The sequence below is a fragment of the Temnothorax nylanderi genome, unplaced genomic scaffold (assembly GCF_030848795.1).
Source record: "Temnothorax nylanderi isolate EJ_2023f unplaced genomic scaffold, tnyl_v1.0 TNYL_tig0623_pilon, whole genome shotgun sequence".
Taxonomy (NCBI): domain Eukaryota; kingdom Metazoa; phylum Arthropoda; class Insecta; order Hymenoptera; family Formicidae; genus Temnothorax; species Temnothorax nylanderi.
In genome coordinates this window covers 67,339-79,155 of record NW_027249685.1, presented here as the reverse complement: position 1 = coordinate 79,155, position 11,817 = coordinate 67,339, and the positions used below count along the sequence as shown (strand labels likewise).

The 11,817-nt window shown below is 40.4% G+C and overlaps 1 protein-coding gene across 1 annotated transcript; it reads left to right on the top strand.

The window, feature by feature from the left end:
• Nucleotides 1–7,970: 7,970 nt before the first annotated feature.
• Nucleotides 7,971–9,489, top strand: LOC139784413 (uncharacterized). The gene has a single exon (XM_071723578.1). The coding sequence runs from the start codon at nucleotides 8,095–8,097 to the stop codon at nucleotides 9,487–9,489; it is 1,395 nt and encodes a 464-aa protein (XP_071579679.1). The 5' UTR covers nucleotides 7,971–8,094.
• The last annotated feature ends 2,328 nt before the right edge of the window (nucleotides 9,490–11,817 follow it).

Here is an 11,817-nt window from a genome sequence, read left to right as displayed (position 1 = left end):
AAAAAAATGATCCTTTCTGCGCGACTTATCGTTCCTCAGAGTTGGTTGCAGAGGTCACCCTGCATATGTAATTTAATAATCTAAAAATAAAGCAATATACTAACTTTTCTTTTTCTTTCGCTTCCTTTTCTTCCTGCTTCTTTCTGTCTTTTTTCCTATCTAATTGTTTCCTCATGTCGTCTCCGTCTCGCGAGAGACTCAGTTGACTTAGCTTGTCTCTCGACCTTGATAGGGATCGAGCCCTTCTATCATCCATTTCTATCTCATTCATTTCTCTTCTCTATCTTCGTTTTCTTCTTCGCTCTATTTAATACACAATATATACATTAATAAAGAAACGGTGAAAGATTTTATAAATGTTTTATAGTATTAAAAAAAATACAAAGGATAGTAAAGGCTTAAAGTCGATTCAGACATAACTGTGTCGTGCCCGTACCGTGACTGTACCGTGCACGGACAGAAAGATTAGTTGAGAAAATTACAAAAAAGTGTGGCAAACCCCATTTTTTAACGAAAACTCTTAAGAAAGGCATAATTGAAATGACAATTCTTTAAAAACTTTCATTTCAAAACCGGTTCCACTGCAGGATCACATACATATGCATATAAACTTTTGAAAAAATGTCGATATTATTTTTTCTAAAGTATTTTTATGTCATGTTTTGTAAAAAAAACTATAAATTATTAAGAAATTTTTAACATAAACAAATATTTAAAAGGCTATATCTCTGGAAGTATTCATCACAGAAGGTCAAATAAAAAATCATTTTAAAGATAATTTAATAAACTTCAAGAAACATGTGTATTTTTTTAAAAAAGATAACTCGGAAGTCCGCCATTTTGAGAAGTGTACCTAAAAACCGTTTCTTTTACGGATATCAAAAATACTATTAGTCGTATGCAAATCGGTCAAAAACCAAAATAATGAAAATTTAATAACCTTTCTATTTGATTTTAACAATTTTTTACGTAGGACTACCCATTTCCGACTTATATTGCGAGGAAATATTTATTCTCATAATTTTCGAAAGTCAAAATTTCATTTAAACCGTAATATTTCCAGAAATATTAGTCGCGCGGTATAACATAAATAATGCATTTTGTAGGTAATTTAATTCTCTTTCACTTTCATTGTATGCATTTTTTACTTTTCGGACAGCCAGAACAGATATTTTGAAAAAACGCTCGAAGAAACAGCTCTTTCCTCATTTGCCCGATGTTTCAAAAAAATCTATCTCGGGAACTAATGGTCGTACGTAGTTCTACAAAAAACCAAATTGCGAGGAATTTTATCAGCTACATTTTCGCTCTGAATGTTCTTTCCCGTGAAACTAATAATTTCCGAGTTATTCGCAAAAAACCCATTTTTGTACTCTTTTTTTTTTCAAGATGGCGCAGCCGGCTCACGCTCTATGTATGGGGACTTTTAGTATGTTTAAAAGAACACTAAAATAAACCTGTATACCAATTTCCAGCTTGCCGGCAATTTTTTCATCCAAAAATCTTAATTTGACTGGGCTAGTTTTGTTTTAAAAAAAGCAGAACGGATTTCTGCTTTCCAAACCTGAAGACTGTGTAGAAAATAAGTTCTATTTTGTTTTATTCTAGGATTGAGGTTTATTTTGTTGTTGTAATTGTGCAATAAAAGCCTTATTTAGTGGATGAGTAAAGTATTGAATCCTTCTTTCAATCCTTCTAATATAATTCTAAAAATGAAAAAAAAATGTAATGGATTGATTAATATTTCAATTTTATTTTCTTAATTAGATCAGACAATGTATATTAACGAAACGTGGATATGTAAAGACCCTTATGTAAAATCTTACCAATAAAACAATAAGTCGATTTAGTAAGCTATAGTAAACAAATACATTTACCTAGATAGAATAAAGAATATAAGTTTAATGTAGACATCCGTACATGAATAAGGTTTATAAAGAATATTAACATAAAAAAACAAAAAATAGTAAATTGTTATTATGTTTTCTATCCTGTTTAATACATTATGTATGTGAAAGTAATAAGCCCAAGTTAGAGGCAGGAAAGAGGTGTAAAGAGCAAAAATGTTTTCATCGCTAATATTGTGATCTACATATAACGTTTGCGCTTTACTTTGCGTAATATGTTACTTAATTCTCAATATGCTTAATATTTATCATTTTTGGAGCATGTGCGAACAACAAGGGAAGATTTATGCAGCAATATGTCTCAAAGAACTCCATAAAGTTACACAAAGTTCTGATAAACGGATACAATCTTTGCTTAAAAGCATCTCATCTTTTGCAAATAGATTTATTAATTTTTGTCGATGATTGATTGATTGCTTTTGTGAACTGCAGGTGATCCATGTTGCCTCCTTTGTACCTGAAATATACAGTAATGAGCATACAGTATTATTGAGTAAATTACACAAATTTACTGGTATAACGAATATATTTAAGGAACGCAGATACAGGCGGCTTGCGGCAAGGCAAGGCGGAAACGAACTGAAACTATATAAAAACTAAGACGTGTATATCATCTGAAGGAGTGCACAGAGTGCATAGGGTGCAGTATAGACTAGGGACATTATCTTACTAGTAGCAGTATTAACCAATTAGAATCATACAAAGAAATAGGCCAATAAAAATACTTCTAACACTCCCACTATTTTGATGCCTATTTTTAAAAAAATAACCCAAAAATATCTGCTAACTATCACATGAGATCTCTTAAAACTATTAGACTTCAAATGACACATAAAAAATATTAATACTAATAACTTTATACGCTTATTTGTTTCTTATGTTAAGAAGAGAGCGAATATTCTGAAAAAAAATCTTAGGCAAAGCCTTTGTAAATATGTCTGCTAATTGCTCTGTCGTTGGAATATATTTAACATCTATCACGTTACTCTCGTACTTCTCTCTTATAAAATGATAAGCAACGTCTATGTGTTTAGACCTTTTATGAAAAACTGGATTCTGTATTAATTTAATAGTACTTTGATTGTCAATGTACAGTGTAGTCGCGTTGGTCTGTCCTTCTCCAATTTCTAGTAATAGTTGTTTTAACCATACTGCTTCTCTGGTGGCATTTGATGCTGCCATATACTCCGCCTCCGTTGTGGATAAGGATACGGACTTCTGTCGTTGACATGCCCAGGTGACTGGGCCTCCACACATTAGGAAAACATATCCTGTTGTTGAACGTCTGGTCTCTCTGTCGTTGGCATAGTCAGCATCAGAGTATCCGACTAATTTTTCATCTTTGTTGTCCTTACTGTATAAGATCCCAAAATCACGTGTTTCCTTCAGATACCTTATAATGCATTTTAAGGCTTTCCAGTGACTTCCATTGTAATTAGTTTGAAAACGACTAAGGAGATTCGTCGCAAACATGATATCCGGTCTTGTAGTTAAAGCTGCGAACATAAGCGATCCAATCGCCTCTCTGTAGGGTACTTTATCTTCGAGATCATCTTCTTCTGTTTCCGGATTACAAGTTAATATCACGTGCGGATCAGCTGGCACACTCTTTGTTTTTGCGTCTTCTATGTTGAATTTCTTGATTAATCGATCAATGTATCTAGTTCCATGAAGAAATATCGACCCAGTTTTCTTGTCTTGCTTTATTTCCATTCCAAGAAAATACTCTGGTTCGCCTACTGTAACTTGAAAAGTTTGTTCTAATGCGCTGATTATCTTCATTGCTGTTTCCTCATCCTCTGCAAGGACAATACCATCATCCACATAGACACCGATCAATACTATACGACCTTCGAATATTCCAATATAAATGCATTTGTCAGCCTGACATTGACGAAAACCATGATTCTTGAGAAAATCATTAAGTTTGAGATACCAGCATCGAGATGCTTGTTTCAGCCCATATAAGGCTTTCTTCAATCTGCAAGCTAAATTCGTCGACTCCATCACTCCTTCAGGGACCTCCATATAAACTTCTTCATCCAGTTCACCATGAAGAAATGCAGTTTTAACATCAAACTGTAATATCTTGAGATCTTTAGACACAGATAAAGCAAGTAAGACTCGAATTGTATCATACCTTGTTGTTGGTGCAAAGGTTTCCGTATAATCAACTCCTTCAATTTGATCAAAACCTCTTGCCACGAGTCTTGCTTTGTAACGTTGAATTTGACCATTTGGATGCCTTTTTACCTTAAATACCCATTTCGAAGTGATGCATCTTTTGTCAGGAGGTAAAGGAACTAGCTCCCACGTATCATTTTGTTTCAAGGCTTCTAGTTCTTCTGCAATTGCTGCCATCCATTTCTTCGAATCTGGACTGCACACAGCTTCATTAAAAGTCATCGGTATATCAGCTTCTACAAAATTAGCTTCATAGCGATTTGGAGGATGTAAAGTTTCTCTAGGTCGTAATACTTGTTTTTTATCTTCCAGTTGCACTTTATCCTGTGATTGTCCTGGTTTTTCTACAGGTTGCTGCTTGTCTTCTTGAGCATTTACGTCTTTATTTTCTTCCAGCGGTTGAATATTCTCATCTCTGTAATCTTCTAGATGAACCAAAACTGTGTTTCTTCTCGGAAGTTTCACCTCAGTCGCCTCATTAAAAGTTACGTTTCTTGAAATCGTAATTTTTTTACTTATTGGATCGAATAATCTGTAATTTGTTGAATCTTTATCATATCCAACTAAAATCACTTTTCTTCCTTTAGGTTCCAATTTGGTGCGACTTTGTTTTGGAACAAATACGTACGCTTCGCTGCCGAACAGTCTGATGTGATCTAATGATGGTTTCTTACCGTACCATGTCTCGAAGGGTGTTGAGTTGGGAGTCTGTGTCGTAGGAGTTCTGTTTAATACGTATACAGCAGTATTAACTGCTTCGGCCCATAAATTCTTTGGTAAGTCCCTCGTATATAGCATGGACCGAGCACTCTCAACGACCGTTCTATTTTCCCGTTCCACTCTGGCGTTTTGCTCGGGAGTGTATGGCGCTGTCGTCTCGTGCTGAATACCCTGTCTCGAAAGATAATCCTGAAACTCGAAATTACAAAATTCGGTACCATTGTCTGTGTGAAAAACTTTTATTGATCTACCGAATTTATTTTTAGATAAGTTGACGTATTTCTTAAAACATTCGAGACTGTCAGATTTATGTTTAATAAACATTACAGTACAAAAGGCTGAGGCATCATCTTTGAATAAAATGTAGTATTTCGCTCCACTAATAGATGCCGTTTCCATCGGACCACATAAGTCACAATATATACGTTCACCTGGTACAGTTTTTCTCTGTTTACTTGAAGAAAAAGGCAATTTGTGTTGCTTCCCGTATTGACATCCTTCACAAAAAAAGTCTTTCATGTCCGTTATTTTTACACCTTTAATGAGATCCTTTTCGATCATCTCACGCAAATATTTTACGTTGACATGTCCAAGACGTTCATGCCATAGTCTTAAATCCCCGCGCGAAACTACATTTGCTTCCGGAGCAAGTATTGTTCGAAACATCATTGTGTAGAGGTTATTCGATTCACGGACCGCACACGCGACAAGTCTTTCTCGATCGAAGACTTTAGCTGAGTTCTCTTCTTTTAGTATCTTCATGCCTTTCTTGGTTAGTACTCCCTCAGATAATAGATTTCTTCGTAATTCCGGAACGTACAAAACATTCGTTATAGTTGACTCGTACCATCTTCCATCGATGAGTTTCTCTATTTTAATAGTACCGATACCTTTTATTTCTAATTCTTGTTTATTAGGAAGTGCAACATTATTTTTATTTGTTTCTTCAAATTCTGAGAAGAATTCTCGTCGATAAGTCATGTGGGCAGACGCTCCACTATCTATAATCCACTTGTTCTCTTCTGATTCAGATGCTCCGTATGAAACGCTTTGATATTCGACATTGAACGCCGAACTATTCTCTTGCTGTGATTTTTGATCTTCAGTGGTGGTCTTCTTCGCGCTACGGCAATGTCGAGCAAAATGTCCCTTTTTACGACAATTATAACATATCACTTTACTCTTATCAAATCTCTTCTTATTCGATTTATCCTCGCTTTTATTTGTGGATTGAGTGGTCTTCTGTTTACTTGAAGAGACGAGAAACGCATTTTCTTGTTCTTCCGTAGAGGTTAGGTTGGCTTCTTCATCTAGCAGTCTCGCCGTGAGATTTGGCAACGTCTGTCTTGCGTCGTCCATTGAAAGCCAAGCTTGACGAAAGTTTCTATACTTCATGGGCAACGTACCAAGAATTTTTGTAATGATGGCTGCGTCGCTTAGTGTCTCTCCTGTCTCTCTCACCCGACGACCCATGTTTTCCACTCTAGCTACGTACTGCGCCACGGTTTCGTCTGAGTTCATCTTCACTTGATGAAAACGATCGAGAATAATCATTTTGTTGAATTCCGATTTTTGTTGGTACACTGAGTCCAATTTATCAAGAATTTCCTTCGATGATGTACAGCTCTCGACCAATGTAATCTGAGTTGTTTCCATTGCCGCCGTTAACGTAAACATTGCGATCGCGTCGCTTTTATACCATATCGCTTGAGCCGCTGCGTTTGCTGCATCTGGCAAGGTTTCCGTTCCCGATGTGATACCGTAGACACCTTTCGCCTTTAATGCACAGATCATTTGGAATCTCCACTGTTGATAATTCCTGCCATCGAATTTATTCATCGATGCCACGTCGATTCTGTCGGCCATTTTTCTGTCTTTCCGCGTTCCCGCACTTCACGTCGTTTAGGTTGCGAAAACAGTCAAAGAAACTAATTCTTTACGCGAAGCACGACTTCAGAGCACTATGCCACGTACACGCAGTAGGGCAAGCCCTGGGCCCATAACCTATTGAGTAAATTACACAAATTTACTGGTATAACGAATATATTTAAGGAACGCAGATACAGGCGGCTTGCGGCAAGGCAAGGCGGAAACGAACTGAAACTATATAAAAACTAAGACGTGTATATCATCTGAAGGAGTGCACAGAGTGCATAGGGTGCAGTATAGACTAGGGACATTATCTTACTAGTAGCAGTATTAACCAATTAGAATCATACAAAGAAATAGGCCAATAAAAATACTTCTAACAAGTATAATACATTTATCAAACGTATCAAGACAAATCTGATATAATAATTCACAAACATAATTCGATTAAATAGACTATTGTCATCGAGAATGGGAGGTAATGGAATCAAGAATAGTAGAGGCGTTAAAAGGGGTAGAGGAGGAGTTGAAGGGGAGCAAGAAGGAGAAGGTGGGATGGTGGGATAAGAAGTGTAGAGAAGCAAAGAAAGAGGCGAGAAAGAAATTGAGGGAATGGAGAAAGGAAAGAGGAGAAGACAGGGCATTCAAGGAAAAAAAGAAGGAGTTTAAGGAGCTATGTAAGAGGAAGAAAGAAGAAGAGAATTTGAGATGGGAGAGAAAAGCGGAGGAGGCAAGGAGGGAGTCGGAGGTTTGGGAGATAGTAAATAAAGAGAGAAGAAAAAGGAGGGGAATTGAGGAAGGGATAGAGGAGGGAGAATGGAAAGAGCACTTTATGAAATTGCTAGGAGGAGTGGAGGGGAGGGTGAGGATGGGGAAGGAAGGTGTGAGGGAGGAAAAGGAGGGAGAGGAGGAGGAGGAGATAAGTTTAGGAGAAATGAAGAGGGTAATGAGGAAGTTAAAGGATGGAAAGGCAATGGGACGGGATGGGATACCAAGTGAGGTATGGAAGCGCGGGGGGAAGGAGTTGGAGATTTGGGCGTGGAGATTCATTAACAGGATCTGGAAGGGAGGAGGATGGCCGGAAAACTGGAAGGAGGGAATAATCGCACCAATTGTAAAGAAAGGGGAAGGAAAAAGGGTGGAGGAGTATAGAGGGGTGACAATAATGTCGTCGCTGTATAAGGTGTATACAGCAATCTTGGCAGAGAGGTTAAGAGAGGAGCTAGAGGGGAAGGGAATAGTACCGCAAAACCAAACTGGTTTCAGAAGGGGAATGGGAACAATAGATAACATTTATGTTTTGAATTACCTGGTGAACAGAAAGTTGGAGAAGAAAGGGGGAAAACTGATAGCATGTTTTGTGGATCTTAAGGCGGCGTTTGACTCGGTAGATAGAGGGGTATTAATAAAAGCGATGAGAGAAAGAGGAATAAGGGAGGGGCTGGTGAGGAGGACGGAGGAGATTCTGAGGGAGACGAAAAGTAGGGTAAGGGTGGGAAACGAAATAGGGGAAGAGTTCTGGACGGGGAGGGGGGTAAGACAGGGGTGTCTGCTGAGTCCGTTACTTTTCAACATAATGTTAGCAGATATGGAAGAGGAAATGGGCAGAGTTAAATGGGGAGGGATAATGCTAGGAAGTAAGAGGATATATACGTTGGCGTATGCCGATGACGTAGTGTTAATTGCAGAGGATGAGGATCAAATGAGGAGTATGCTTGAGAGATTAGAGGGATATCTAGGTAGGAAGAGGTTGGAGTTAAATGTGGAAAAAACTAAAATAATGAGATTTAAGAAAGGAGGAGGAAGGGACTGTAAGAGAAGATGGAGATGGGAAGGAAAAGAAATAGGAGAAGTAAAGGAATTTCGGTATTTAGGATATGTGTTCCAAAAGAACGGAGGGCAGGAGGCACAGGTAAGAGAAAGGATCAAGAAGGCGGCAGCGGTGATGGGGAAGGTTTGGGGGATAGGGAAGAGAAGATTTGGGAAAGACTGGGGAAAAAGAATGTGGCTGTTTGATAGACTGGTGTGGACGGTTATGGGGTATGGAGCAGAAATATGGGGATGGGAAGAGAGGGAAGGAATGGAAAGGTTGGAGGAAAGGTATATCAGATGGGTCTTGGAAGTAGATGGAAAAACGCCGTGGTACTTAGTTAGAGAGGAGCTCCAAAGGGAGAAATTAGGAGGGAGGGCGGGAATAAGCGCATGGAAATTCGAGAAGAAGTTAGAGGAGGGAAAAGGAAGTGAGCTGGCGAGGTTATGTTGGGAGGAGCTGAAGGGAAGGGAGAAGGAAGGGAGAGCAGGATCGAGCTGGGAACGGGAGAGAGAAGGGTTCTTTGATGAAAGAGGAGTGGGGTTAAAAGAGCTTGAAAGGTTGAGAGAAGAGGGAGACGGTTGGCACCGCAAGCTAGTTGGAGGAGACAAGGAGACGCAAAGGAAAGAGAGATGGGAGAAGATCGAGAAATCGGATTATAATAGGTGGTACAAGGTAATAAAGGGAGAGGGTATCCCAGGATATCTGAAGAAGGGATGGGGAGAGAGCAGATGGAGAAGGGTGGCGAGGTTTAGATTAGGGAGTGAAATGAGAGAGAGCAGGTACTGGGAGGGGGAAGAGAGGAAGAAATTTAGGATGTGTGAATATAGGGAAGAAACGTGGGAGCATGTGTGGGAGGAATGCAGAAGGTGGAAATTAGGAGGAGGAAGTTGGCAGGAAGCGGTGGGTTGGGTTTTGGGTGAGGAAGGGGGAGGAGAGGAATGGATGATGGAAATAGAGAGGGAAAGAATGGAAGGGAAAGGGGAGTCGGAGGAGTAAAAAGAGGGATTAGGGGATGAGAGAAAGGGAGAAGGACGAGACAGACAAGGGAAGGAGGAGGGAGAGGAAAGTAGAATAAAGGAGAGGAGAGCAATATGCGGAAGGGCTGTAGGTGAAGGCGGAGGAGCTTCTGAGGGATCCGGACGAGGACAGGGAGGAGCCGAGACAGGAAGGATGGAAGCAGACGAACGTAGAACCGGAGGAAGCGGAGGAAGACAAACAGAGGGGGGAAGGAAGAGGGGGAGGGAGAGGGAATTTAGGCAAATTGTAAGGTCGCATAAGGCCAGGGCGCGAAGGGGAGTTTATGTAAGAGGTTTGGGTACGTTCCTCACAAAAACGCCTTGTAAACCCTACGGGGATACACAATAAATTTATTTATCTATCTATCTATCTAGACTATTGTCATCTAATTTTAACAGATTTGTAAAAGAGAGAGTACTTTGTACAGAATTATTATAGAAAATAATAAAAGAGCGGTATGTCATTAAAAATAATTTTGAGGTTAGAAAAACTGTCACGGAGCATGATATCACGAATACAACAATGTGTAGAATATGGCTCTATGATTGGTTTACAAAATCTTAAAATTGTACTTAAAACAGTCTTAAATATAAGATCGAACTATATGAATACTGGGCTATGTGTCCGTTTCTTACCGTGTCCGATTATCACTGTGTCCGATTGGCAATGTGTCCGATTGTTGCTGTGTCCGTTTCCTACTGTGTCCGATTATCACTGTGTCCGATTGGTAATGTGTCCGATTGTCACTGTGTCCGATTCCTACTGTGTCCGATTGCAACCATTGTGTGTCAGTTTCCAATTGTGTCTGATTGGCACTGTGTCCGTTTCTTACTGTGTCCGATTATCACTGTGTCCGATTGTTACTGTGTCCGTTTCCTATTGTGTCCGATTAGCACTGTGTCCGATTGTAACCGCCGTGTGTCCGTTTCTTACTGTGTCCGATTGGCACTGTATCCGTTTCTTAACGTGTCCGATTATCACTGTGTCCGATTGGCAATGTGTCCGATTGTTACTGTGTCCGTTTCCTACTGTGTCCGATTAGCATTGTGTCCGATTGTAACAGTCGTGTGTCCGTTTTCTACTGTGTCCGATTGATTCAACCTTTTTTTTTTGTTTCCGTGGGAAGAGGAAAAAATGCCTCGCGCATTTCTGACCCCGGCTGTCAGGATATGTGGGGCTTGCACCCACTAAAAAACCTCTCCCTAAACAAAGCACGCTAGACCACAGTTACACGACACGGGACAACCAGAGGTATTTTATCACGTCATGCAACAGTCTTCTTGCCAAAGCAACAAAAAACACATAATCCAAACAGGGACACACGGTAGGTCTGCGTAAGGGACGTTTCGATCCCGGGGCAAACCCATCCCTAGTCAAAGTGGAGGAGACTAGTCTCCATCCTTTGACCGCCTCGAGGACTCTCGTGGCATGGCCGCGGGCAGTCATGACACCGATGAGTCTTCTCATTGGCTGCGGAATGGTTCGCTCCGGGAAATCCGCATCCCACGCTTACACGTACACGAAATCACGGCCGTGCACGAACAAAGACAAACAGGAATTCTCCCTCCGGAGTAGGAATTCCACGAACACAAACAGGGGCGCAATCACGCGTCCCTCAACGCAAGGGGTAAAGATACCCCGCCAATATCATCTATAGTCATAAGCTATATGCCGAGTAGTGTCCCGTGGCAGTTACCCAACCCCTCCCCCCCAATCAATCATAATACGTACACCCTATTACATAAATTAAACGCGTGTCTACTTATTTATCATATACAATATCAGAAATTTCATTGAATTCATGCGTATATATCGCTAGTATACTATTACTATGAGAGGAGGGAGAGAGCACGCACGGAGAATTAGTAATCGGGGCACACACCCCGAGAGACCCCAGGGGACGACCCCCGGAGCCGGCAGCCGCAAAGGGCCACAGGAATCGCCGCATGGCGGCGACGCCGGAGCCCAAACAGCAATGAGCAGCCAACCCCGGCGGGCCGCCCCCCAGGACCCCCCGAAAAAAAAAAAAAAAACACACAAAAAAACCCCAAATCAGACGCAAGACTACCAACTATACGAGTCGCATTCGTAAACGACAATCGAAGAAGACAAAGTAGCTCCACAGAGCATAATAATTATACAAAGATAACTCGAAATAGTGCATGCGCGCTAAAGGACGGGATGAGATGTTCGCCTCACGGATCCTCAGGAACAATTCCCACGACGATTGCCTGGTTCAAAAGTCCCTGTTGCCTCCTTCTCTCGTCGTCTTCCTTTTGGGTCATTACCGCTTCGGCGAACCTGGCA

Bases quoted from the DNA above. Each gene is read 5' to 3' on its own strand.
- LOC139784413 (XM_071723578.1), top strand. From the start codon at position 8,095: ATGAGAGAAAGAGGAATAAGGGAGGGGCTGGTGAGGAGGACGGAGGAG.